At 38.7% G+C, this 23,993-nt stretch overlaps 1 protein-coding gene across 2 annotated transcripts in view; it reads left to right on the top strand.

The window, feature by feature from the left end:
- Positions 1-2,359: 2,359 nt before the first annotated feature.
- LOC147325218 (chemokine-like protein TAFA-5) overlaps positions 2,360-23,993 on the top strand; it is a 50,095-nt gene continuing 28,461 nt past the window's right edge. Inside the window, exon 1 of one of the 2 annotated variants that reach the window (XM_086299624.1) lies at positions 2,360-2,986. In XM_086299624.1, the coding sequence (XP_086155750.1) occupies positions 2,896-2,986 (91 nt within the window). In that variant the 5' untranslated portion in view covers positions 2,360-2,895. Of the gene's footprint in view, positions 2,987-8,923; positions 9,584-23,993 lie in introns of those variants that run through there. The other variant, XM_086299625.1, reaches the window with a different exon arrangement.

Here is a 23,993-nt window from a genome sequence, read left to right on the forward strand (position 1 = left end):
CAATCAATCAGCTGGATGGATTCATTCAGAGAGGTTGAAAAACTGATGCACTGCTGTTACTGTCTTCAAATGTTTCCATCATCAACCAACAGTTTTATTAGTCCTCATTCATCTCTAAATACTGAACACAAAGGAGAAACGTTGCTGCGTGATATTTATCAGTTTGGAAGTTTGGAAAAAAAAAATATTGCTGCTTAATATAAGAAAAATTATTTGATAAAATATCTCCCCCGAGATAACTTCAGGCTTTACTCAGTGGAATAGAATCATTCATTCACAAACATTCATATTTGTTTGTTTTTCTTCTTTTCTCCCCAGTTATGAAGACACTTTTGTGATTCATGAGCTCAGCTAAATCAATGAAATTTGGTTGTCTGCACTGTTTCCCATTATAGCTTTCACTAATTATTTACTGTAATAGGTTTGCAGTGTAGCGTTCTTGTGTTGTCTATATAGGTATATGTATATGTGTTCATTACAGATGTTTGTTTTAATAATTTGCTGTTTGTTTTTTTCTGTTTCCTGTCATTTAACTGAAACTAATCACTTAATAAAACCATGATGTGGTACTGACCTCTCCTTAAAAAGAGAAAAAGGAACTTCCTTGGACCTTTTTAGCAAGTTTTAAAATGTAATTGATCAGTAGCGACATTATAGTAGCGACATTATTAGTTCATATGACACAACATGATCAGGGGTGCAACGATGCATCGAGTTAGTTGAAAAATTCAATTATAAAAAAGATTTTATGTATCTTTTTAAGCTATTTTTTGTCTTCTTTTAGGCTATACTTGTTATTTGTAGCTGTCCATCCTAACACAGCAGGCTAAAACAGGCTAAAACAGTGATTTTACGTTAATTTACATTTGAAATGTAAAATCACAGTCTATTTATGTGAATTTAATGATATTCTAGAAGACCAGTACAAAACTGTAAAATACACAGTAAAATACTTTTATATCACGATTTTTTTACAGTGTACTTAACCCTATATATGCTACTTTTGTATTTATATTTAACTGATTACCTTTTAAATCTGTTTAAAAGTATTTTTCTTGTATACTGATTGCTGATGGATGCTAATATTTGTGAGGTGATTAATAATTAGCAGCAGTGGTATGGACAGTGATTCAGAGTTAGGAGCATGATTCCTCTTTACTGGAGCAGATCGGCGGGGAGGAGCTTGAAGTGTTGCCAGTGACAAGTTATTCACTTGTAAAAAAAAAAAAGGGGGAATTAATAAGATGAAAAATACATTGACCAGCTGCTAAAAACGGCTTGTAAAATACCACGAGTTGTGTGACACTGCATACTTTTAACACAGCAGTGTAACAGCTCGAGCTTGTGGCAGCTACCGGTGCACACTACTAAACATCTCCGGAGCGGCGACAGCTCCGGCTGGAGACTCTGCCGAGGACCGTTAATTTGAGCGGTGGACCTGAAGGCTCGCCGAAACTTCGCAGAACATTCCAACTATAATGTTTACCAAAGCAATTCACACGAGAAGCCTTTCCTATCAGACAGTCCACAGTTGCTCATGTGGCCCCTGGGAAAACATCTCACCCCTGCTCTAAATGAATGTATAATGAATAAATAAATACACGAAAACATATTTCTGACATTTCTGCTATTTTTCATGTGTTTACTGTCGTATATATAGGCTAACAAAATAAGGACGATACTGTAAACGTACTTTTGTTCTGCAATTTAAAAAATACCAACATGCCAATGTTAACTAAAGTAGGTTTGCAAATAGTTTTACTTGAAATGGAGATTCCTCTTAATTTCTCTGAACACGTGATATTTTTTTTTATTTCAATGAAAATCAAAAAAAATAAAATAAATGATGAATAAAAAAATGTTCTGTTTATTATCAAAAAAAATACATTATTAAAACAAGTTGAAGCCTTAAGAAGACGCTTTCAGTTTCCAGGTTGTGTTTGCGTCCTGTGGAAACTGAGATACCAAATACCAATAATGGAATAATAGCAGTAATTTAAAATAATCTTTTACAAGTGATGAGACTTTTTATTCATGAATCTGAATTTATTGACCGATAAATTCAATTTAATCCCACCCCACACAAACGTCAGAGTCCTCCCCGGAGGTCAGGGACGCTCTGATTCCGTTCCTGTCCATCATGAAGTAGCCTCACTCAGTCTGGTTGTCTTAAATACTGTGCACGCTTTATTTTCCTCCATAGTGGTCTTTGTAACTGGTAACTGGTGTGACGTCAGCTCGTATGTGACTGAGAGAGAGAGAGAGCGAGAGCGTGTGTGTGTGTGTGTGTGTGTGTGTGTGTGTGTGTGTGTGTGTGTGTGTGGTTGGGGGGGGGGGTGTACACAGACCTGCACACATTACCTGCTCTTCATCCTTCTCCGTGCTCATCACTTATCGCCAGGCAAGCACCGAGGCACCGACCAGGATCACAAACCCCGCGGAGAAGCGTAAAGTATGCCCCCCGAGGCGCTTCGGTTTGGACCCGGTGTCTGTTGTTTAATCTTTGGCGGATTTTACGTGGACGAGTTAGTGAATGGATCCAAAGGACACCGAGCCGTAAGTTGCAGGTTAAAGCTGGAAAACTTCTAGTTTGAAGCTTATTGGATTGTGATTCTGCAGCGGAGGACTTCCCACATCAAAAGCTGCTGCTGCCCGCAGAAACCGCCGGGGAGCTCTGTGAGGACCCTGTGATTTCTCGTGTAGTGGATCTCAGATCCCAGATCTCCTCCACTGAAGATCTGTCACTTCAGGCCCGTTTGTGAATACACATCTCGAAGATGAGAGGTGTCTCCTCTCTCTGTCCTCCTCTTGGTCGAATGTGGATGGATGTGGCGTCGTGAGGAGGCACTAGCCTGAGGACAGTTTGGAGTTTTTTGCCCACACATTCTTCACCTCATGCAGTTCCTTCGGCCGGCCTGGGCTCTGACTGCCGCCGCGGTCTGCTTCCTGCTCCTATTGCTCCTCCACAGCCAAATCCTGAGGGAAGGTAGTGTTTCTGTTTTCTGGTTACATAGTTACATACATATGTGCTTGTGTATGTTTGTGGTCAAACTTAGGAGCCAGAGTGCTTCAACAGGTCAGATACAATATGGGAAAAAATGTACTGAAAGGTTTCTGTCTCTGTGGTTTCAGTACCCGGAGACACTAACAGGGAAGTGCATTTGTGCATGCAGTCCCGCGGTTTTAGTCGTCTGTGCAGCGCTTGTGCAGCAGTGATATGGTTACGGTATGATGATGATATGGTAAATTAAGGCCAGAGATGTAAAACAAATGAATCAACATCAGTAGAAACGGACCCTGGTCGGGACGTCCGGGCGGGATAAGGCGCTCAGGAAGCAGTCTGAGCTCCAGCAGAGCTTCGATGTTTTTCGCTGTAGGAAACCGAAGCAATCAGAAACAATCTCAGAGATGAAACACTCTACCTGTCTATCCATCGTGCCACACACAGAGCGACTGTACGGTTCTGTACACAGACCGTGCAAGGAAATCTAATGAATGTCATGGCAAGTTATTAAACTTCATTCTTAGCAATTGTGACATTTATTTTGTTGGTCTGGTCGCTCTACTATTGCAGTGTTTCATTTCTAGACTGATGTGCAGGTTTTATCAGTAACAGACACAATAATACAAAGTGTTTATTTTACTAATGTTCTGGACTATTTTTAATCCTTGTTAAAAAGTAGTTTTGATATTTGTATGCTGATCTCTGTTGTGTTAAGAAAATATATGACATAATGTGACCCCGCCGGTACACAGGGTTTAGGCTTGTGCTAAGCTCCACTCTCTCAATGCAGGGGCATTACACTTTTATTACAATTATGATTAGAAATTAAAACTTGACCAAAATTTGATTAGATTCAAGCAGGAACTAGAAAAGTCTCTTTGCAACTCTAAAAGACAACAATCGGGAAAACAAATGTTTTTCTGATGCTTTTTATTATTTGCAATGAAAAGAATGAAGTTATTGATCTTTTCTGAGGGGGGTGGTACTCACACAATGAGGGTAGAGTTAATTTGCTCCTCTGGAGGACTCAGTAACCTTGTACCGTGTTTCACTGTGTGCTGTCATTCTTTCTCCTGTTAACTTCGTCTTGGATTCATCTGCTCTGTGACTGCATTTAACCTCTAACCATCATATTACCATCATCTATTTTTTTTAGTTTACTTTAAGCATTTGATCTTGTTTCCCCACCTAAGAAGTGGTTTAGATACTGCTACTCATCCTCTGAGACCCCTGCAACTTTCTTATAACAGGGTCATTGCTGGTGGATCCCTTATTTTCTTTACTTATCAAATTCTTCATCTTTGATAATGTTCCTTTTCTATTCTCCTATAGCCTCTGAGATCTTTCACTTTAAACGGATCTTCAGATATTGTAGTCTAGATAGTCGGAAGAATCTATCTCTTATTAGCAGTCACTATATCAGTATATGTCATATATCATATCAGATTATTCGTGATATTATTTGTGATAATATGAAGTATTTACGTGACATAAAAGTGTCATATTACAATGTTATAACAATGCCAAGTGTTTACTTGCATAATACACGTGACAGGAGACAAAGTCAGGAAAACAGGAGTTTCATCAGCAATTGCTAACAAAGCACAAAGCTTTGTAAAATATGCGAGAAAACTGTTCCTGCCAAAGGTGGAAACAGTACAACCAGGCTATGACGGCATGTGAAGAGATGATACAAGCAGCTGATGGTATGTGACCTAAAAGTATATAAATTACTCCATCAAACTCTCTCGTTAGGCTGAATATGACAGGAAGAACAAAATAGTGCATGGAAATTAGTAATGCAGTTACATAGTAGTAAAGGAGGACTTTAAGCAGCTGGTTCAAAAGCCGAACTCAACATACAATGTCTCGTGTAAAAAGAGACATTGAAGAGTTCTGAAGAGTTAAAAGGTTAAGTTACTTTAGTTATTATTACTCGAAATTACAGCGCTCTGTCTTTATTCCATATGTAGTGGCGACAAGAACAAAATTCTGTCACGGATACAGATGTTGGTGATCGTGACATTAAGTGCAGGCGATGTCTGTTGAACGTGACCTGTGGAAAAAAATACAAACAGAGAATAAAACGTTGCATTTGCAGGGGGATGATTTATACAAATATAATATTATAATAAATCTTTTATTTAAATTTTTTTTTATAGATTTGAATAATTGCTGTATGTGTGACAATATTCACGAACAGTTTTGTGGAGATTGGCCTGCACATTGAGGAAGAAATAGTGTACATATATGCAAACATACATAATGATCATTATAGTAAGAAGATAGATAGATAGATAGATAGAGAGGGAGAGAAAGGACAGACAATGGTCTTAATTTTGTTTGCACTAACAAATAAATTGTACTGCTTACAAACTCCAGTCACCAGTAAAACATAATAAATATAATTGTCATTCTTGAAACATTGCATTATTTACATCTTTAGCTGAGTGATTCTTGCCAAAACAAGCAGCACTGCAGTAGTAGAGAAATTCTTTTTGTAACTTCCTTCCGGACTCATCTGGCTGAAATGTCGCCAACACTGTGAAAATTTCAGTGTTCAGGTTTGTTCTGTGGTGGATAGTAAAGAAAAGAAGGAAGTGCAGAGCATTTTTACGAAGCCTTGTCCCTGAAGCACCACACACACAATGCTCCAGCTTAGTGTTGGAGTTCCACTCGTACTTTGCATTCACTAAATTGCTCAGTGATCCAAGTGGAAAAGCACCACAGCGTTTACTTTAAAGAGAACAAAAAAAAAAAAAAATCAACCTGTTCTGCTTCCATCTCTAGCAGCACTGATTTTTCTGTGGTTGTCAGTACTAGTTTGCAAAAAGCACCTCATCAGGGGGTTCTGCAGTGTTGAACATGCCCCTCCTTTGGGATACCAAGAGAGCAGTAACATTAATAAGCTCAAACGTTTCCAATGAAAAGTGAAAATGAGTTAATAAGTTGTGATCAGAAAGGGCCAGTAAAAATTAAACAATGTCTTTTGCCTCTATGGTGTAAGCTGGATCGTGTCCAGTAAGTTGAGCAATTTTAATTTTGGAAAAGTGGACAAAGTTGCAAGGAGCCAGATCTAGTGAACAGGTCAGCTGATGAGCAAACATTTTGTCGATGTAGCCTAAAAAATGCATCTTTAATACAGTTTGTGCCAGCACAGTGTCTTTGCTACAGCCTAGTGCAGCCTCCATGTTGTTGTAGGCTTTCCATAAATATGATTGCAAAAGTCTTCATCAGCAGCTTCTGCAGAGGAAAATCTGCAGGAGAAAGTTTATATTTTAACATACTAACAGTCATGCTGCATCATGTTCACCTGCAGAAAAACAGAGAGAAACATCTGGATGTATTATAATCAGTGTTTTGTTAAGCTGCATTAACACTCAACGACATCATCAGCTGTAATATCAAAAACTGGAACTGATATTATAACAATTTGCATCAGCCAAGAATACAGTGAGAACATATTCAGTTCTCTCATCTTTGGTTAATACTGCACATAAAATCTGCAGTTATTGAAGTGAACTTATTTTTTGTTTACTTGTGGAGTGAACTGAAAAAGATTCCAACGATAATAAAAGTACAGTGAGGGTAGCATTAGTTAGTGTCTTGGTAGGTCTAATGACTTTTCTCAGGGCCTCATCTTTAGCTACTGTAGGTCTTAACATCCATCAGGTCACTTTTCCAGCTAGCCAGTGTTGAAGAACCACTTGCCACTTTTGAGGCATGGAGTAAAAGCTAACAGTCTTTCCTTGGTTTTTGTAATTGCTATTGCCAGGACACAACAAAACTGAGCCCACTTTTTAGACCATACAGTGTGAAAACTGTAATACATTTATGTTTTAAATTATGGACAGTACAAGCATTTCATGCCCACGTTGAGCTCAAGCCCCTTATCCTGTGAAACCAGGCAGACACTCTTTCTACCTTTATGACTTTCTCTTCCAGAGAACTGTTTTGGAATATTTTGTCATTGGCGGTGATAGTGCTGGGATTAGGTTCACAGCTTAAGTTGTTATTATTGTAGGCTCAAGAGACTGGGTGATTTCCCATAATGCACTGGGCTTGACCACTTCCCCCTTTTGTGCTACTATTGCACACCATTAAATTTGATCTACTCTTGCTTGTAATTTGTGTTATGTCCTGTTTGTTATTGTGTTTACCCTATGCAATCCTCTGGTGTCCTCTTCCTCTTACAAGGCAGTTCTTTCTTACCACCATCACCAAGTGCCTTCATAGGAGATTGTTAATTTAGTCTTGTCTCTGTTTAATATTGTTTTTCTACCACAAAGTGTGTTGAGATAACTATTGTTGCTAACTGTTGTCTGCAAAATGATGCCCACCCCACGGACATGCCAGATTAAAACAGACTCGCCTCCAACCCTAAGCTACAAAAAACAGCAAAAACAAAACAAAACAAAAAACAAAGTTAATCATAAAGGCAGATTATAGTGGCAGGTTGTGGTTTTTGCTCAGGGAGCGGTCTGAGGGAGGGCTGATCGGCACAGGTGTTGTACATTCACTAATCCCACCTCTCTCTTGTTATGCGGTAGCCTGCTGGGACCTTGAGGCTCTCTTGCACACAGACTGAGAGGTTACAGCCAGCTTAATAAAGAAGAGCTCAGTTATGATTTGTGTGCAGTTTGGTGTGCTGAGCAGTTATAGCTGAGCACACAGTCTTTATGGTGTGACTGAGGAAATTAACACTGTAGTGTACATCTGAGTGTGTGCTGAGGAGACCTTATGGTTTGTGGGATGACTGTTAAACGGCAAATTTCCCAAGAGAGGTGGGAAACTGAGCACTGTTTTATTGAGTGTAACGAGAGGCCTGTGACTGTAAGAGATTTGGGTTTTGTTTTGAATTCACACACCAGTAAAGACAAAAACTTGAAGAGGGGAAAGAAATGCAAAGAGACTTTATTTTTGAGAAGGGGAAAAGTTTACCAAGGTTTTTATGTTTTCTTGGAACCAATTTCACACCAGAAGTCTAGTCTGTGTGGTATGTAAAAACCACATAAGATTTCAAAGGTTGAGGGTAAAATTTTAACAATTTGTTGTATTGCTTTTACACCCGGATGTATTTTATGTAATAAAATGCAAAGGCCTGAAAAATGTCCTTTTCATGATTTTGCACTAGCTGCATGGTAGTTAGCTTGTTTTGATTAAAGATTTTCTTTTAGTTGTGTGTGATTCAGGGATTTAGGCAGACCTGATGACTGTACTATGAAGCAGGACTTTTCCTTATGAAGTTAAGTTCAAGCTTAACCCTGGGTTTTCAGTAGAGATGGCACGATACCACTTTTTTATGTCCGATACTGATACCGATATCATAAATTTGGATATCTGCCGATACCGATATGAATCCGATATAGTGTTTTTAATCAATAAAACTGTTTTTTTAATATCGTGCTGCATTTTGTATAAGTTCATACTCAAGTTTAAATAAACAACAACACTAAAGCTATTCTGTTATACCTGTATGTAAAAAACACACTGCACCCAAAGTATTTCATAGTTGAGCAACACTGATCAATCTAATAAACTTAAACCCACTCCATCCTCCCTATTCTGGTATTTTAAAGAGTACTTAGAGAAATATTAAGCAACCTAACTAATAGGGTTGCAAACTCCCAGCAAAAAAAAATAAAAAATAGGGAGCCACCCCCCACCCTCCACCTCATGATGCTTAATCTATGTAATCAACTTTAATTTGATGCAGGGTGAAAAAAAATGCAGAGAAATAAATTATTTTTCAAGAATAATTAAATAGATTCAACATCTTTCTTCAACAGAATTGCAGAATTTACCGATGGTACTTTCCCAAAGGAAAAAGTACTAACTTGCATAGCTGGACTGGCCATCGGGCCCACCGGGCATTTGCCCGGTGGGCCGCTGGCAATTTTTTGTTTTTATGGGCCGATGGATTTTTTTTTTTTTTTTTAGGAAGGGTATAAAAGGTATGAAAGGTGTTGGATTGGCCAATTGGTCATGATTGACTCTGGGCTGGACCAATTACAGCAGAGGAGGCCGGATGCACCCTCCCCCTTGTTTAGCAATCACGTGATTTTCGCGCATTGCATGCCGGGAACTCGTGGCAAAACAATCCAAGTACCGCATCAAATGCAAGCGTTTGCAGCACCGCAAAACGTTCATTCTCCGGTTCCAATACCTTCTTGTTTTTTCTTTGGCGCACAAAAAAGGAATGTACAAAACAAAAGGAGAACAATGCCGGTCCGTACAAAGACAGACTCGACGAAAAGACAAAGAAAAGATACGAGGAAAAATCAAATGAGTGAAAGGGTCAGACCCTTACAAGCACACAGAGTGGACAAAAGACGTCAGCGTGCTGCCCAACTTTCACCACGCTCATATTTATAATTATACGGTTCTTGGAGTGAGTGCATACTGTTCTGAAGGCAGAACTGTGATGCAGTTTTCTGCCTCGCCACTAGAGGGCGCGGCCGTTTTGTGAGTAATGTTTGACTGGGATGGAAAATGGTGTTCATGAAGGCAGTGTGAATCACAAGTTATGCTCGAGAGCAGTTTATGTGGGTTCAATGAGAGTGTGCGTCCATAAGATTGGTGAGTTACAGGATATTTCTTGTGTAAGAAGGATAGCCTGTATGTTTTCTTGCTCTGGACGTCCTCTGTTTGTACATTTTCTATCAGCTAAGTTATCGCTAAGCTAAGCAGGCTAAGCTAAGCTAAGTTCGCCTAGGCCAAACTGAGTTCAGTTTAAGTTGGTGATTTGTTATGTGTATTGCCTTCTTTAGTTGGCATCATAAGTGAGTGGGGCACAAGAGTTAAGTGATGGGAAGATGTTTATTTTCTTTGTTGTCAAATATGGTTCAGACTATAAGTAAAAGCCGCCAGCTTAGTATTAGGGCCTATAAGACAAGTATGTGGCTGTAATATGTTATATGGTGATTATTGTTGTCTATAATTTGATTGTAATTTGTATTCTATTTTCCATTCTGTTTGTAGAACCACACACACACACATACCCACACCCACGCTAAATCTGCCATTAAAGAGCTGAACGATCATCCCCTGTCCTCGTTATTTTCTGGAGGGTCATAGTGGCACTTGACCTGTGCACACCCTGCGATCACCACTGTAGAACTGAACCTCATATCAGAAATCATCACAACACATACACTCATGAAGTTTAGTAACTTCAGGTCACTGCAACAAGCCCAGGTACAGTTTACCGACGGATGGGTACAGGACCTTGAAATGCACCGTGTAGAATGAAAGACCATTGTACGAACAAAGGTTAAGTTTACCAGTCTCACAAATCGTCGTCATAAATACACATTCGTTAACCGTTTATTAATATAACCTTTGAGCTCAACGGTAATTAATTAGTAGTGGAAATAATTTCTGGTAGCATTACAGAAATGTAGCAGTGACAATAATATTGTATGTTGTAATCGTACTGGACAATTAGTGATACAAAAACCTGTTTTACCCTGTGAATAAAAGTATATGTTTTTGTCAATGTACCATGGTAATAACAGAAGCGAAACGCAATATTGTGTCAGGACAATTCACTATTTATGCACAATAAATAAAGGAGCATAGCGCGACAATTTCTGTTCAGCGCCAGACTTGCTTTTAACCTATGTCACTAATTATGTTATGAAAATGACGCATTAACTACTACAAAACTCTGACCTTTGTGGGAATGCTTGGAGCAGACGAACATGTGAGCTGGAGTGTTCTGAGACGTTTATTATTATTATTAAACGTCTCAGAATTTGGTATATCCAGACCATCCGTCGGCTCTTACTTCGGAAACATGGCTTAAAAAATTTCTCTTCAACGACGTAATCTGATAAAAAAAACGATCTCTTTGCCCGTCGGCTTCCCGTGGCTGTCATGCGACCGGCTATTGCAGTTAATAATACAACAGCTTCTTGCCATTTTTTTGGGTTTCTTTTTATTGCTGTGTAACTGAGTTCAATTGAAAGCCTGCGTGCGCTAGTACCTCTTGCCACAAGTTCCCAGAATCTTTTGCGGTTTTACCCCTGAATGACGTCACATTTTAAATCTTTATCCTGGTGGGCCGGTCTCTAGTCAAAATGCCCGGGCCGATTTTTTGTCCCAGTCCAGCCTTGTGTGTAGGGTATATTAGACTTAACAGTTACTATATAGAGTAATGGACTTCTATACATTTTACATCAGATTAAAACTTTGGGTGTAAGATTCAGATAATTATTTATTAAAAGCTAGACATTTTAAATGAGAATAAGAAAGAAAAGTATGTCTTTGTGCCCCCTTTTCCCTGTTAATGCCCTATCGGCATTAAATTCTAACAACAGCTTATCAAGCTTAAACGTGCTGCTGTTGTTCAGCAGCTGGTTTCCTCTTTCTGGTGCAAAGTGGGCCAAAAACAAAGAAGAGAGACGGACTCGCAACAGAAAAGCTGATCAGCTGATCATTAAGCAGTTTCCCGATTGAAGTAGCAGCAGGAAGGGGAGGGAGAGAGAGGCAGTCGCTCCATATATCGGTTGTTAAGCTTAACGTGGGAATGCTTTACAAACATTCAGAGATGAACTTACACACTTGCTTTACTTCTCTCTGGGATAACTTCCTCAGATGAAAGCCGCTCTATCACGTGAGGCATACTGCTCCGACGTGCTACGGTTATGAGCAGAGTTATGCCGTGTCACAAGTTTTGTGAGGTGCTTTTTTGATATTTAATGGATCGGATTACATTTTTTATTTCTCCGATCCAGTAATTTAGGTCAGTATCAGACCGATACCGATACGTAATATCGGATCGTCCATCTCTAAGTTTTCAGTATTTCTTTTTACAGGGGTCCATTGCCATGGTAACCTTAACTTGCAGCAAACTTGTTTCAGATTAGAAATCAGCTGATCAGTTCTCTAGAAAGTTGTACCTCCATTCCTGGAAGAACCGTGAGAGTTGGAAGGTTTACATTTTTTAATAGAGTCAAAAGTCTATTTCCCATTCTGTGTGATGTATTGAATATATATTTCTATATGCAACTTTATTCATTTAAAACAGTCTTATGGTTCTACTGCCCTGCGACAGACTGGTGACCTGTCCAGGGTGTACCCTGCCTCACGCCCTAAGACAGCTGGGATAGCCCCCCCCCCAACTCCACTCCTCTCCACGACCATGAAAAGGAAAGGTGGAAGAGAATGAACTACTTGTTTATAATCCATTATAATTCTTTGTATATAAATGACAAAGCTGTGAGTAGTAACTCACAGAAGTCAGCATTTTTGCTAGTTTTCCTTTATGACTTAAAATAGGCTAATGTGTATTACTATACTATACTAAATACAGGCCATTTTACTATAGCATCTCATTTCCAGTTTTACTGATCCATGTGCTTAAAGCACACACATTTAATACTACAGTGCTTTTCTTCTCTCACACACTGTTGTGTTGTTTTCAGTTATTGTGCGTTTCATCTAGTTTTATTTTGTGTTGAAAAATCAGCCACTTTGTTGCCAGTACACTTATCAATAATTGTGGTTGGTCAGATACTACAACACCACCTCTTTAATGTGAATGCACAAAGGAAACCCAAGTTGAGCCAGAGTCATGTGATCGCTGCTGTTCACGTAACAGAAAGCTGGCCTCGGTATGTTGAGCTTGATTCATAGTACAAGCCTCGAAAAGAAACTGTCCTTGATGTGACAATTCCACTCTGGCTCTTTGTGAAAGTGATTTTTGACATTTCTGATCTGATACCAGACTTCTTTCACACTGTGGGTGATACCTGGAATTAGTCATGTTTCATAGATGTTACTGTTTTTATTTCAGGTAGAATATGCATTTCTGAGGCAGCCAGATGCAACATAACACTGGCACATTTAAAGTTCTCCTCAGTCTCTGATGTATGACAGGAAAACAATAAAATCCCCTCTGCTCTCCATGAAGCAGAAACTTGCTTGTTTGTTTTTATTCAGCAGCTGCTTCCGAGTTTCTTCATCATATGCAGATGTTTCAGATAATCAGTGCTGCTGCAAAGAGAGGAAAATCATAAAGTCCAGCAGCTGCTCATTGAAATTCATCAGTCATAGCTCAAACAGAGTCAAGTGAGCAGCTGCACGTTTGCAATGATTCTGCAGAGTCGTTTTTGTAAAACGGTCTGCCAGTTTACATGACATCAAAACACAAGGTAAAAAAAGCACAGTATAAAAGATCAGTTGTAGAACGTTGTTTTGGTTGTCTCTTTTTCATTGATCATCACAGTGTGAAACACTTTAATGAAGACAAACCGCAGATCAAGTTTAATTTCCTTATGCTGTCTGTTTACTTTGTGTTTCCTTCCTTTTATCTGCCTGCTCATAAAGCTCGTTTAGATCCTGGAAACAAACCTGTTATGCAGCAGACACGCTGTTGTGCCTGCGGTGTTGAAAGCTTAACTAAGGAACCTTCAGAGCCCAAATTAATTTTCAATGCTCCATTAAGTTGAGCATATATTCATGGGAATTATGAACACAGCAACTGAATGAAAGAGGGAATCATCAGCTGAGGAAAAAAAACACACAACAAAAATTAAGAAAGCGAAAAGCTCCAGAGAGTGTAATTGGATTTGAATAAATGGGTCTGGAGGAGGCACATCAGCGAGTGATTCAGCGGTAAGCATGGAAGTGTGACAAAAAAAAGCCAAAACCCCCTTGGCTCAGCTAGACAAGATAGGATCTGTTGCCGTGTGTGCACAAAACACTGACAAGCTTTGATTTCCAAAATAAAAGTGTCTTCAGCAGAAACACGAGCTCAACTGAAAACATTCGTTTTAAAAAAGTTAAACTATATGTTCCTGTGCAAAATAGAGGAGTCGGACTCCAGGGTTTAAGAAAGGGTAATATACAATTCAAAACCTTAAAAAAAAAATCCTATTTGGAAGCAACACTGAATGTGACTGACGATGGCAGCTTCTTTTGAAGGGTGGGTGGTTAAAGTCTCATCACTCAATCAAAACGAGAGGTTTATTTCTGAAATACCAATGTTCACGATGCCAACGCTATGTGGTACATCACTCTTTTGCACATGCAACACTCTGTCATGTTCTCGCAGGTCATGTAGCTTCTCTGCAGCTGGCTGGTTGTATGTCACATGTGTGCAGCATATGCTAACATGCTTTCTGTGATTGTTGTTACAGCAGACGCTGTCACTATCCATGGGCTTCTATATTTAAAAAAAGCAAATAATAATTTTTAATAATAATATATTGCTGAATATTATATAATAATAATATTATATAATAATATTGTAGTAATATTTTTTGTATTTCAATTATGTAATTATTTCAGTTATGCATTTCATTTTATCTTTTTACATTTCATATTTATAAATCAAAGTTTTCCCTGATATTTAACATTGCACTTTAATAATATACTTACATGGTCTACCTAATAGATGCAACAAAGGTATCAATTAAATGTGTCATTAATTAAAATTGGAAATAATAACAATAATAACAGACATTCCTTCTGTTACCTTGAACACATAAGCAGATTTCTGTGTCTGTGCATTGTTCTGCACAGTTTATGAATGCATTTTGCTAGAAATCTTTATTAGCTTGTGTGGATGGATTAGCTTAATGGATATTTGATGCCACAGTGGCAAATATCAAGCATCAAACATACAATCTACAGTAAAGGCCACAATAAATACACAGAGAGGTCATTGAGTGATAGAACACTGGTGAAACTAATATGGGCAGTGAAAGCAATCATAAATCCAGGAAATAAAAAAAAACATACAAAATACCCACAATGAAAGTAATTGTAAATTTCCACAGTAATGCTAACCACGCATTACACTGAAGAAAGGGGAAAGAAAAGACAAAGAAAGACAGGAGGCAGGAAAAAGAAGTAAAAAACAAACAAACAAATAGTTAACAGTTTGGTGTCTCTGTAGATTTGTTTTAATACTTCCTCTCCAAAAGTTGCTCTACGTCATGTTAAACACAACCTCTGACTTCTTTGATAGTTTGCTAGTTTGCCGTCTGAGAACAAGCTGCTTTAGAGACTTCCATCTCACCCGTTGCTGGATTCTGAATTTGTTTCCTGGTGCACAATAATAGACTCATTAACTGTCATCAGAGGGCCAGCAGACAGCTGCTTTATCACGTCAAAATCAGTTTCACCCTCATCATTATTCTTCTTTCTTCCCTCTTACGGTAAACAATTCAATTTGCAGGGAAATTGAAAAAAAGACAATAGATAATAAAAGGTCATATCCACTGGGTGTCAGTTTATCTTTTGTCATCTCCATGAATAGATTGTGTGTCAGCTCCCACTGGTAAGGAAACAGCAATACAAGTGGAAAAAACAATGTCCTGTAACTGTTATTATTTTCCTGTAATCTGAGCTTTTCTGCTACAGCCGAGTTTAAAGCGATTCGTTTGGCCAAACAGTGGAGTAAAAATCATACAAGTGTTTCACTGCAGAGAGAAACAGCAGAGATCAGAGGAAGGACCCACTGGCACGTAGTCTGCACAGAAAGTGTACTGCTGTAAAACAAAGGATGATGCTGAATGTCAGCTTTAGTCCTGTTAAGTTCAGCTACAACTGTGCCTCTTACAGTGAAATGTCTTGACAAAAAGGTTATTTTTCTTGTCCACTTTTAAAGTAAAACTTGAACAGAGTTTTTCCAGTGGAGAAATTAACAAACAGGAACTTAAATTCAAAATCACAATTCACAATCAAAATTCAACTAAAACTAATGATTGCAATGATAATTAAATGAGCAGGATTTTTTAAAAATCAGACCTGAAGTTTAACATGACTGGAATAATATCAAAATTAAAATATCAAATTCAAAAACCAGAGAAATCCCTGAGACCAAGAAAACATAATGAATTAGGTTGATGGAAAAAATTCCTGAGGTCAGAAAGAAAGTCCGGACAGACAGCAGTTTTTCTTACTTTCTAACTGTATTAGTGTCATTTGTTGGTATGAGAGCAAACAAAGCGATGGAGAAATGTCATCTCCCCAAGATTAACTTTGGCCTTTTGGAACCGGAAAGTAAATCAGTGATTTGACAAATCTTACAGACCTGATTTTATACAGAGAGGAGAAAGAGGGAGAAGTGTCATAACTACTATCATGGTAACTCTCAGGCAGTGATCAGTTTCCATGCTGCCTTGAGGTTAACAGAAGCGGGAGGTCACACCAGAGAGATAGCTGGAGTGCTATTAATGCAGGCTGTCATATGTAATTATGAACTTCATTTCCCCCCCCTGGCCTGTCCACCAGTGTAGCAATCAGAATTGTTGTCTGAAGGCCAAAAAACGCCAAACAGATTTACTTTCACAAGTGGAGCATAGTGGCATTGACTATAATGGTCCACTTGATGGTCATATTTTATTAGAACTTTATTAGGAGTTTTTGTTTTGGATTATTACAACCCAGGAAACAGAAAAGGAAATAAATGAAAGAAAGTGAAGTTGGGGGAGAAAGTTAAGAGAAAGACAGTGAGAGAAAAATAGAGGAGAAGAGGAAAAACACAGAGAAACTTTTTTTTTTCTCAACACCTGTTGAGGGGAAAAAACAGCAGAGAAACCACGGCAACGACCAGCATAAATAACAATGACAATGTTACTGAGCAGCACAGAGTACTAATAATGCAAGATATTTTTAGAGGCAACAGCAGCCCAATTTAGTGTGTGTGTGTGAGCACCTGTGTGCACACCTGTGTGAACACTTGTGTGTACACCTGTGTGCACACCTGAACTTCATCAAAAGTGTAGTCTCAGCACAAAGTTGTGTGCAGTGTTAGTGTTAGGAAAGATCATGTTACTGTTAGACTCACTTTTATGAAACTGTTTTCTTTGTATGTGTTTCATCAGCACAGAGTTTTAGCATTGCATCTTTTGATTAGTGTCTGTCCTCAAATAATAACCAGCCCCGTATGAACCTCATGTACAGAAAGTCACAACTCCATTTAAAGACAGGCTTGTATTAGAGACACATGGTGTGGGGTTTTTTTTCTCGAATTTCCTGTTTTATTAGTATATACTGTTGTGTTTTAAGTGCAAGCCCTCAGCTTCACTCTTAATGTCAATATTATTGTATGTGGTGACTCACTCTTGAGTGTGACACTCTGAGTTTGCACTCTGGTAATGAACCATACATTTGGAATAAAAAAACCAAACAAAAAAAAAACAGAAACAAGTGGACTTGTGACTTATATGTAAACTGAGGGGTGAGCTCCTGCCATTAAAAGACTTTAGGAGAAAGCATGTTGTAGTTTTTTTTATCTAACAAAGTTGAAGTAATACAGCAAGCCTTCTCTACACTAGGGGGGTAATTTGTTTGCATACTGACACTTTTTGTTGCTCATTTGATGTTTTCATCTATTGTTTCGATAATGCCATTTTCCTGCACTTAAAGGATCCTGTGTGTTTTGAAGAGGAGAAAGTATGCCTTGTCACAAAGACATTAATCCTCCTGAGTGATTACTTCTGTGACGGACAGCAGCAATGACTCCGAGCTGATAGAAACAACAGCACTGCGCCTTTATTCATGTTTCATCGAGGCGTTGCTGACAGCAAACACTGCATGCTGCTTCAGAACCTCTGAGCTCCCAACCACTTCTGACACTCTGCCATGTTTCAGTCTGACAGGCTTTTCACCCCAGCAGCCAGTATTTCAAACAGCCCCAACCACAGAATGACAGAATGAATACAAAAGCAGCTGAAGGACAGAGTGGCCTCTGAGAGAGGCTGTGAAGCTGTTCTCGAATTATTTAAACTCAATGAAAAATAGTATTAAAACTGCATAGACCGCTTACAGAAAAGTGATCACCAAAATCTTAAACTGATCCCTAAAATTTATAGAAGGCCAGTGTAAAGAAGCCTTGTGAGAAGGCTTGCAGGGGCATGTGGGGTCATTTTTAGGTGATCCAGGGATTTGGTGGGGCAAAGGAATAGTCATTTATAACAACTGAACTGTGAAAGCTGTAAAATGGACACTCTTCAGCAGATGATAGAAACTGGATGGTACAAAACAACCAACATGTTTATAACAACTGAACATCTGATCAGAAGGAACACTAATTCCAGGTGGCTGAGATGTGATGGATCTAAGATTCTCAGTCACCATTCAGAGGAAATTATTAGGTACACACACAAAAAAAGCCCTTTTTGTTTTTTGCATATTTAATGCATGATAATTGGCTGCCATCAAGTTAATCAGATCTAAAGGACAGATCATGTAAATTTAAATATACAAAATGACATGTGCAACTGAATATTATCTCCATAACAACCAGTGTAGGGACTAACGCGTTATTAAGTAACGCGTTACAGTAACTACGTTATTATTGTGGTAACGAGCACGGTAACTAGTTATTATGCAAAAATCAGGAACACGTTAGTCGTTACTGGGATTTAGATAGGCTCGTTATTCGTTACTTCGTGTGGTGGCTATCGCGGAGCTTCCACAGATTCAGTAACATTAGCAAGTGGTGGAGAATGGCAGGTGGATGAGGGAAAGGAGAGGCAGGAGGAGAGACCCGAGGCGGCCGCTGGTCTGAGTGGTTTATCTGGTTTATATTATAAACAGGTTTATCTTTTAGCTGACATGAATGAGTTGAAGGGAAGTTATGAACTGTTTCTGAGAGACAAATAACACCAGGATCTTTTTTTACGTAGCTGACAGCTGGTAATTGTGCAGGGGCGGGTCTAGCAAAGCTTTTGCCAGGGGGCCAAGTAGGGCATTAACAGGGAAAGGAGGGCACAAAAAAATACTTTTCTTTCTTATTCTCATTTAAAATGTCTCACTTTTAAAAAATAATTATCTGAATCTTACAACAAACGATTGATAGATTGTTACATATATACCATCAAAACAGGGAACATCACTGTCACAACAGTGTTTATTTTCATTCAAAGGCTTTATGATTTTTCCCATAATGGCGGGCCGGTCTCTAGTCAAAATGCCTGGAACGATTATAGTCCCAGTCCAGCCCTGTATGCAGCTCATCTGCAGTCTGGTGTTGCCTACATCTTCCTATTCGGAAGGCAGAATTTCCGAGTTCTGACTACAATCGAAAGCACCACGACTGCAGTTTTTGTGTTGGATGTAAAAAGCGCACATGACGCTGTGACGTAGGCTAGAATCATGGCAGCAGTCAATGACGGTCCAGGCGTGGGATTTCTCTCGTGGAAATATGCACTTTGTTTTTCTATTGGTAGGTGGCACAGTGCACTTGTGGCAAGTAAGCAAGCTAGAAGACTGGCAAAGTTATGGAAGAAACACATTAACAAGAGAATTCTGACTAAAACCAAAGTTACTTTCCCTAGTAACTAGTTACGTTGAAAGTAACGAGTAACTTGAAGTAACTGAGTTACTTTTGATAGAAGTAACTAGTAATGTAACTAAGTTACTAATTTAAAGTAACTTACTCAACACTGATAACAACTATATGAATGATCAAAGACAACAGAAACAGAAACAGACATTTGAAAGCACTTCATGTAACTAAATAAACAATTAGTACTTGTGATTTCTTAAATATGTTTGTGTTTCTTTTTGATAAAATGGGTATATGTGATGATTGTAATCCATCCATCTATTCTCTTCCACTTATCCTTATCAGGGTCCTTGGGGAGGGTTTGAGCCTATCCCCGATAGGTCGCCAACCTGATGCAGGGCTAACACAGAGAGACAGACAAACAACCATTTTACTCACATTCAAACCTATGGGCAATTTAGAATGACCAATTAACCAAACCCCACTAACTGCCTGTTAGTGGGGTTAGTTGGGAAGAAGCCAGAGTACCCAGAGAGAACCCAGGCAAACACAGGGAGAACATGCAAACTTCACCGCTCAGAAAGGACCAGTCTCTATATTACTACAGTTCGTAGAATTCCTTAATGGACATTTTGCAGGCTTACATTTCATCCTCAATTACAGTACTGAAGAAATTAACTTTGTGGACATAAAAGTAACAAAAAAAGACAAATCTCTATCCACCTGTCTCTATTCTAAACCCACTGATTGGAATACATTACTTCAAGCCAATTGATTAGACTCAAACGTATCTGTGAAATTCCAGATGAATATAATGAGAGCAAAGAACAATGTTGAACAAATTTAAAGAAAGAAAATACAAAGAGGAGTGGTTAAGATCTGCAGAAGAGAAGGTGAATTAAGTAAGCAAGGATTTCTATTTAGCAACTAAGAAATCTCCAAAACTTAAATCTAACCTTGTCTTTTGCACAACTTTTACACCAAAAACCAGAACCATTAAAGAAATCATTTTAAAACACTGGCATATACTTCAAAATGACCCAAACCTATTAGGTACCTACAGGGAGTGCACAATTATTAGGCAAGTTGTATTTTTGAGGAATAATTTTATTATTGAACAACAACAACCATGTTCTCAATGAACCCAAAAAACTCATTAATATCAAAGCTGAATGTTTTTGGAAGTAGTTTTTAGTTTGTTTTTAGTTTTAGCTGTTTTAGGGGAATATCTGTGTGTGCAGGTGACTATTACTGTGCATAATTATTAGGCAACTTAACAAAAAACAAATATATACCCATTTCAATTATTTATTTTTACCAGTGAAACCAATATAACATCTCCACATTCACAAATATACATTTCTGACATTCAAAAACAAAACAAAAACAAATCAGCGACCAATATAGCCACCTTTCTTTGCAAGGACACTCAAAAGCCTGCCATCCATGGATTCTGTCAGTGTTTTGATCTGTTCACCATCAACATTGCGTGCAGCACCAACCACAGCCTCCCAGACACTGTTCAGAGAGGTGTACTGTTTTCCCTCCTTGTAAATCTCACATTTGATGATGGACCACAGGTTCTCAATGGGGTTCAGATCAGGTGAACAAGGAGGCCATGTCATTAGTTTTTCTTCTCTTATACCCTTTCTTGCCAGCCACGCTGTGGAGTACTTGGACGCGTGTGATGGAGCATTGTCCTGCATGAAAATCATGTTTTTCTTGAAGGATGCAGACTTCTTCCTGTACCACTGCTTGAAGAAGGTGTCTTCCAGAAACTGGCAGTAGGACTGGGAGTTGAGCTTGACTCCATCCTCAACCCGAAAAGGCCCCACAAGCTCATCTTTGATGATACCAGCCCAAACCAGTACTCCACCTCCACCTTGCTGGCATCTGAGTCGGACTGGAGCTCTCTGCCCTTTACCAATCCAGCCACGGGCCCATCCATCTGGCCCATCAAGACTCACTCTCATTTCATCAGTCCATAAAACCTTAGAAAAACCAGTCTTGAGATTTTTCTTGGTCCAGTCTTGACGTTTCAGCTTGTGTGTCTTGTTCAGTGGTGGTCGTCTTTCAGCCTTTCTTACCTTGGCCATGTCTCTGAGTATTGCACACCTTGTGCTTTTGGGCACTCCAGTGATGTTGCAGCTCTGAAATATGGCCAAACTGGTGGCAAGTGGCATCTTGGCAGCTGCACGCTTGACTTTTCTCAGTTGATGGGCAGTTATTTTGCGCCTTGGTTTTTCCACACGCTTCTTGCGACCCTGTTGACTATTTTGAATGAAACGCTTGATTGTTGGATGATCACGCTTCAGAAGCTTTGCAATTTTGAGACTGCTGCATCCCTCTGCAAGATATCTCACTATTTTTGACTTTTCTGAGCCTGTCAAGTCCTTCTTTTGACCCATTTTGCCAAAGGAAAGGACGTTGCCTAATAATTATGCACACCTGATATAGGGTGTTGATGTCATTAGACCACACCCCTTCTCATTACAGAGATGCACATCACCTAATATGCTTAATTGGTAGTAGGCTTTCGAGCCTATACAGCTTGGAGTAAGACAACATGCATGAAGAGGATGATGTGGACAAAATACTCATTTGCCTAATAATTCTGCACTCCCTGTATAAGGAACCACCAATGATAACCTATAGGAGAGGAAGGAATATTAAAGATAGAGCTTGCCAGGACCCTAATACTTCAGATAAAATCCTAATAAGCCATAACGTACAAGGTAATTTCAAGTGTGGGTCATGCATTAATTGTCAATACACCAAAAATGTAAAATCATTCAAAGACCCTATAAGTAACAAAACCATTGCAATAAAGGGCTTTATCACATGCTGAACTAAAAATGTAATCTACATGATACAGTGCCCATGCATTAAAATATATATAAGAGAAACATCCTGCCCTCTAAAAGATCGAATTAATGAACACAGAAGTTCGATCAAGAGGAATGATCTAACCAACCCTGTTGCAAGACGCTTCAATGATAAACATCCAAGTTCACCTTTATTTTTTCTTGGCATTGAAGCAATTAAACTAAACCAAAGAGGTGGTAATACTAATTTTATCCGGAAAAAAAGAGAAGCATTTTGGATATTCCGTTTTAAAAGTCTGCACCCTAGAGGTGTGAATGAGGATTTTTCTATCAATGAGTTTTTGTGAGCTTAAACCTTTTTATATTTTTAATGTTTTTATTATTATTTTTTCCCAGTTACAATATTCTCGCATGGGTAATGTTTATTTATTTATTTATATTTATTTTATCAGCAAAAGAAGGTGTAGCATTCTAGACATCTCGTTTTAAGTCTACATTTGAGAGATTTTACATTGTAGAGACATAAATGAGGACCTTTCCACAAATGTGTTTTCATGTTATGACTTCCTCTTGTTTCTTAACTGCTGCACCAACCTCCTTATTTTTTTATGAAATGCTGTCATTTGTAACCATTTCATGTTTTTTTTTTGTTTGTATATTCATAATATTCTTTTTATGTATTTCACACGTGTTATTTTGAGACAGCTGGGGATTATGTCCCTTATTATTGATGATTATCTTCATCATTAATGATCTAGTCCAGTATGTTTACTTGGGTGTGACTTAACCAAATACCAACCTGTTATACATTATCTTATCTATCTATGAAGATGTGATTGGTTATTTTGAATTTTTTTTCTGTTCCCTGTCTTTTATTTAAGCAAACTTCTACAATGTTTTACTATGACCCTGATGAAGGCCACAAGCCGAAAAGCGTTGGTCACATAATAAAGTTGTTCCTCTTCCCTTAAGCGTTGCGGGAGTTCCTGCATTGTGAATTGTTTCATCCTCTCCATGCACCTTGGAAGTAGGTGAAGTTGTGCCAGAAACTTTTTCTGTGATTCACACAAAGGCCCTCGCCAGATGTTAGAATCAAACTCAAGAACATTCTGTGAAGCAACAGTGCTAACTACTGTGCCACCATTCTGCCCATGACGAATATAATGAGTGTATAAATTAAATAAATAGATCACAAAAGAACCATAAAGAACAGGTATAAATGAAGAAGAACATATTACAGATAGTATACAAGAATTAATTATTACGTTTCAGGAGGTCCCTCAAAGGTGCCGTGGATATCTGACCTCCCATTCTATGCCCAGCTGTTAAAAACCTCATAGGGCAGAACAAACATCTCCTTCTCTGTTTTTCTCTTTTGTTCTTTTGGAAAAATTTGTGTCCACAAAGGTGTTTTCCAGACATGCCTGTTGACAAAAATGACCAGCTGCCCAGGGAGTAATGCTGCTGAACCTTTTGAAAATGCCTCATCTTTAATGAACTTTTCCCCTTGTTTTTGTGGCTGTTGCTGTGGGCACTGCTGCTATTCTATTGTCGTTGCTGTTTTTCATATTGTGACCCTGCTGACCCCTCTCTGAACGGAGCCTCTTGTTTTCTCTTTTCTGAGCTCCTGGCTGTTGTGAGTCAGGACCTCTCTGGAAAGGCGATGGTCCATCCATAGCCCTATTGATGACAGTTCATCAGCATGCAGGGGGGACTGCTGCAGTCACCACAGAAACCACATACACCCAACCTCTTCAAATCCCAAGGCTTTAATCTTCTACTGTGATTCGATTCCACTGCTCTCTATTTTTTCCTTTTCATGAGAAATATTTATTTAAATAACAAATTGACAGAATGTGTTATTGTAATAAAGGCACTTTAATTTTGTTTCTGAGGATTAATTATACATAGGTGAAGG

Source organism: Aulonocara sp. 'chitande type north' Nkhata Bay, linkage group LG7, assembly GCF_057382095.1.
Source record: "Aulonocara sp. 'chitande type north' Nkhata Bay isolate Kocher_YH1m ecotype deep benthic linkage group LG7, A_spYH_male_GT1.1, whole genome shotgun sequence".
In the NCBI taxonomy this organism is placed as follows: Eukaryota; Metazoa; Chordata; class Actinopteri; order Cichliformes; family Cichlidae; genus Aulonocara; species Aulonocara sp. 'chitande type north' Nkhata Bay.